The following is a 4,949-nucleotide window of genomic DNA, read 5'->3' as shown; positions in this document are numbered from 1 at the left end:
GCGGCGGTGCTGGCCGGGCGACCGCTGGTGAAGCTGGTGGTGAACGGGCGCCACCTGTGGGCGCGCATGTACGTTCCCCGCTCGGCCTCCGGCCGCCGCCAAAGATTTTGTGATGCGTGTGTATAATAATATGGACCGTGTTAACAATCACAAAACCTGAATAAAAATCTACCACAGCAAAACCTGAAAACACACCTTGGACTTCTCATGAAACTACATTGGATGAACCGAACATCACATCATCTCAGCAACCGCATTCGAATCTAACAGCTTGTTCGCTGCGGCTTGCTGCGGCTGCAATCCGGCTGCGGCTGCGGCTTCTACAGTATTTTTCTCTCTATGGATTGCAGCTGCAGCAATCCAAACAGCTGCAACAGTGTCGGCTTGTAGCCAGCCGAACACGCCCTAAAAAAAATCATCAGTTTGAAATTCAGAAGAAGTTCAGGATCACTAGTCACCTCAGCTGATCTACAGCCATGGAGTACACAGGAAACGTATTCTGTAAGAGTCAAGAAACAGCTATCTCCAGTCACAATTCTATTGGTTCTCTTCTATCTAGATCTACTACACCCATTCAGGCAATGGTCAGTCCTCCCTGTACCTGTACGTATTGGGGAAGGAGCACCTCTTCTGCAGCCATGAGGCGATGATCTTGGCATCTTCCCAGTTCTGCTTTCTCAACGCACGCTCGTCTGCAGAACTGTCGGAGGACGTGGAAGACATCGCAGCGTCTGACGATGTAGAAGAGCTCTCACCCCAAGCACTCTTCGAGGCCGTCATGGAACAACCGGCGTCGTGCTTGTCTTCTCCATTCATTAAAACGAAAGTTTTCCAAAGGAGCACACTCGTCTTCTGGCACAAGTCGTCGTCCTTAATCGATTCGAGCTTCAAGTAGGCCTCCCCGAAGGCGACAGAAGAGCCGGAAATCCGCAGCAGGATGTCCTGGGCCTCCTCCACCAGCCCGTCGCTCCGCAGCGCGGATATGGCGGCGTCCACCACTCCCTCCTTCAGGAACTTGCTCTGGTTCTCCTGGGCCTCGCAGAGGCTGCCAATAACCTTCGCCGCGGTCTTCTTGGCGCCTTTGTCTCCGACGTAGAGCAGCTCGACCAGCGGGGCGAAGCCTCCGAGCTCGCCGATCTTGATCTTGTTGTAGTGGTCGTCGGCCAGCAGCCCGAGGATGCGAGCACACCTCGCTCGCATGGGCGCTGGACCCAGCAATGTCCTTGCGATCAGCACGGGCAAGGCGTACTGGTCGTCCCCGAACACCGCCTTGTTGGGCCCGTAGGAAGCCGCTTTCTCCAAGATCCTCAGGATGACGTCCTCCAGTTCGGGGTCAGGGTCCAGGCAGGTCTCCGGCAGGACGGTGACGAGCTTCGCGATCGTCCCGGGGCGGCAGCCGATCAGGTGTACGACTGCGCTCTCCTTGTCGGCGAGGACCTTGTGGAGCAGAAAAAGCGACTTCCGGACCTCTTTGGAGCTTCCGGGGGAGTGAGGCATTAGGGTGGCTTGCCCGATCAGGACTTGCAACTCGTTGGAAATGTGAGGTGGATTGGTGGCTGCCGTCGTCACGCATGCAATCTTATTTTCTGCACGCCAATGCTCGATGCAGAGCTTGATGAAGACGTTGGGGATGAACATGGTGTACGGGACAAGCTCGCCAGTGACGGGACAGATGCGCCCGTTCTTCTTCTGCCATTTCTCCAGAGCTGAGCGATCAACTGTCTGCAGCCACAGCCACGGAAGAGTCTGCTATCAGTATCTAACTGATTAAAACACATAGCCTCAACAATTTCAGACAGCAGATTTTTCAGATTGGCACATTGCAAGAGACCCAACATTAAGAAACTTGTTTGCAGATTGGCACATTTCTGTCATCCAACACTAAGAAACATGTTTGCAGAAATATATAATTCAAGAACAAGCGTACCAGGACCGCCACGAGAACAGAGCCGATGAAAGATTCATCGCACCTTTCCGGAGGCGATGACGACGGGGTTCTCCATGACCTTGTTGGAGATGGGGCAGATGAAGAACTCCGGCACGCCCACTGGGCCGATCCAGCGCTTCCTGGCGTCGGCGCCGTGGTGGAGCTCGACGTCCGACGCGTTCTCCAGGGCCCGGAACGCGCACTCGAAGAGGTCGATATGCGGTGGCGGGCTGTTCTCGTCGCAGCAGAGGCCCGTGAACCACTCGAGCTCGGAGACCGCCTCCACCGTCCGCATCCACCGCTCCAGCCCCGCGAGGTCGAGCAGCCGCCGGTTGACGAGGAGCTCAGTCTTGATCGCTTCGGTCCTGGGCCCGGTGTTGGCGCCCATGGTTGCGTCCAGAAGCTCGGCCGCGGCCTTGCCCGTCCTCGCCTCATCGGAGCCGACGAAGGCGTCAATAACCTCCGCCCCATCGACGACCAGCGGAGCCACGAGCTCCTGGAACGAGAAAGCGACGGAGCTCTGGTCCACCTGCGGCTCCTCCTCGTCCGCCCCACCTCCCTCTCCTCCTCCGGGACCAGAGTCGCCCGTGTCGGCGCCATCCCACGATTCGAGAGTGGGAAACCCCTCCCTCATCTTGGCGATGATCTCCTTGACGCCGGTGCCATCCACACCGTCGCTCGCGGGAGCATCGGCGCCGGACCTTCTTGGCGTTGGAGATCGCCGGATCGTCCGCACAGAGCTGCCCATCCTCGTCGCCATTATTGTGACGCGGCGCGGCGAGGGCGACCTCAACCCTGAGGAGGCCGCCAGACCGCCGCGGTGAGGAGAAGGCGACCTCGATCCCGGTGATCGCGGGGGAGGCAAGGGTCGACCGCCTGGAGGAGAACGCGGCCTCGCCGTCCGCCTGCGCAGCGTGGACTCCTCCTCGTCGATCCCCTCCTCAGACCAGTCCATGGGCGGCGATGCTGCTGGCGTTCTTGGCCTCTTCCTGGGAGGGGTAGAGGAGTTTTGGGAATTGGGTGTACGGCTTTTGGCGGCAAGGTGGGCGCCGGGCGGAGACGAATTCAGCCCAGGGCCAGGCGCAGTTTGGGGAGATATAGGGCCTACTTAGATCCGCTTCGTGCCGGATTTTGGTATTTTTAGAATCGACTTATGCTTACCGTAGTGTTTATTTTGAAAAATCAATCTATTCTAGATGAAGTGGTCCATTATGAGGTGATTTTATAAATTTGGTGTAATAAGCTTATTTCTTATATTATTACTAATTATTAGCCTACGAGGAATAAAATAATGATAGATCAACTCATATTATTTAACAAACCAAACAAAAAATTGAAGAGTGAGAACATGATGGACCTCGTTCCTCAAACTAAACACGCTACAGATATTTCACTTTTGTTTGTTTGTGTGAAATCATTTTTAATTATTTAAGTTAATGTGAATGTAGAATATATCGAGTCATCAGGATGAGAAGAAACTCCTACGGATCATTCAACTTCCTCCGCATCTAAGTCCAAAGATATTCAGATTCTTGTGACACCTCGATTTTCTAAAAATCCAAATTATTAAAAAAGTATTTTAGAAAAAAAGTTGTACCAAACAGGCGAGGCGACATAGAGATGAAAACATATATCCGAATAGTTAGAACAAATATAATATTTTAAACTAGGTATATATGAAATTTGATGCTAATATTTTCTTATGTTATAAAACATATTATAAATAAGAATAGAATTTTGCTTATTTTTATCCATTATTTGCTCCCTACAACAACAAAAAATGAAAAAAATATATGCATATGTTTCTGATTGTATCCCGATTTTATATCTATCATTTAAGAATATATATATGATAAATTTAAGGTTTATCTTTTATAAATATTTATAAGTTTAATGATAATAAACAATAATATGAATTCACATAGCTGATTCTATTTCTATTTATATACAATAAAAAACAAAAAATAGTATCCAAATAATTATCCATCTTCATTCTGCCAATACAACATCGATAGCCTCTCACGCTATTCTTTATGTTTCTTTTTTATATCTATTTTCCTCTCCTATATCTTTTATTCTTCTCTAACAATATTATCTATATCTCATCTTCTATATATCAAATACTCAGTTATGAACTTATTTTGCTGCAGATTTCTATACATATATTTTTTGTCACACTCTCAAACATCTTATACATATTTTAGTTTTCCTTTTGTTTTCATCTCCCTTCGGCAACTCGATCTTAAAATTATGACCTCATCATTGACGACGGATTCAACCTAGTGAACTATGTTGGCCTTTTGATTTGCCATCGTAATTGTTTATTGGTTTTTTTACCTATGCACGTGGAGTTATATTAACAAATTTTTAATCTCTAGCTGACTAGTTGTGGCAATTGTGTATCACCAGCGGTTGACGCATGCACTCTCTTAATCTATCTTTATTGCGGAGTGGAAAAAAGGCACCAAAATAAAAAAAATCGTCGGTTTTTTGTTTAGGGAATTGGTAAATAATTGCCAAACATAGAGAGGAAATGAGGTTAGATGAGAAGTAGCTAAATTTAGAAAGTTGTTTACAATCAAATTGTGATTGGTAAAATGACAAGTTCTAAGGATAATTATAAGTCATCAAGACATGTTAAAAGACGATTGAAGTCTATCAGAAAGTTGAGAAACTCGGGAGTTATGAGTGTGACTTATATTTCAATAGATAAAAATCTGGTAGATCCTTTTACGAAGGGACTGTCACGTAATGTGATAGAAATCACATCGAGAGAGATGAGTATGAGACCCATATAAGTTGCCGTGGTGGAAACCCAGTCTATGTGATCGGAGATCCCATGAATTAGGTCATGGGAAGAACAAACCATTGGTAAACCGAGGAGAGTAACTTTTGACCCTCTCTAAGTAAAGATACAATACTCTCAAACGTTGTAAGGTAAGTTGGCTTTGAGCCTTATGTGTTCTATTGGCTTTTCTTAGTAAAGATGTTGTCCTGTAGAACATTCTTGAAAGAACACACC

At 47.7% G+C, this 4,949-nt stretch overlaps 1 protein-coding gene across 2 annotated transcripts; it reads right to left on the bottom strand.

Annotated features, from left to right (window-relative positions):
• Positions 1–202: 202 nt before the first annotated feature.
• Positions 203–3,072, bottom strand: LOC103641555 (U-box domain-containing protein 12). 2 transcript variants are annotated; one of them, XM_008664903.4, is made up of 2 exons: positions 1,928–3,072; positions 203–1,722 (listed from the first exon to the last, which is right to left on the bottom strand). In XM_008664903.4, exons 1-2 carry the CDS (start codon positions 2,525–2,527, stop codon positions 586–588), a joined length of 1,737 nt encoding a protein of 578 aa, XP_008663125.1. In that variant the 5' UTR covers positions 2,528–3,072; the 3' UTR covers positions 203–585. The 2 variants fall into 2 exon arrangements, with proteins under 2 accessions (XP_008663125.1, XP_008663124.1); XM_008664902.4 differs by having other exon boundaries at positions 1,971–3,072.
• Between the last annotated feature and the right edge of the window lie 1,877 nt (positions 3,073–4,949).

The sequence above is a fragment of the Zea mays genome, chromosome 10, assembly GCF_902167145.1.
Source record: "Zea mays cultivar B73 chromosome 10, Zm-B73-REFERENCE-NAM-5.0, whole genome shotgun sequence".
NCBI classification, from domain to species: Eukaryota; Viridiplantae; Streptophyta; class Magnoliopsida; order Poales; family Poaceae; genus Zea; species Zea mays.
This window is presented reverse-complemented; position numbering and strand designations above follow the sequence as displayed.

Excerpts from the sequence above, each read along its gene's own strand:
- LOC103641555 (XM_008664902.4), bottom strand. The coding sequence starts at position 2,882 with ATGGACTGGTCTGAGGAGGGGATCGACGAGGAGGAGTCCACGCTGCGC. Across the intron at positions 1,723-1,970 it reads TCGTCATCGCCTCCGGAAAG|ACAGTTGATCGCTCAGCTCT; the intron begins GTGCGATGAATC and ends CTGTGGCTGCAG.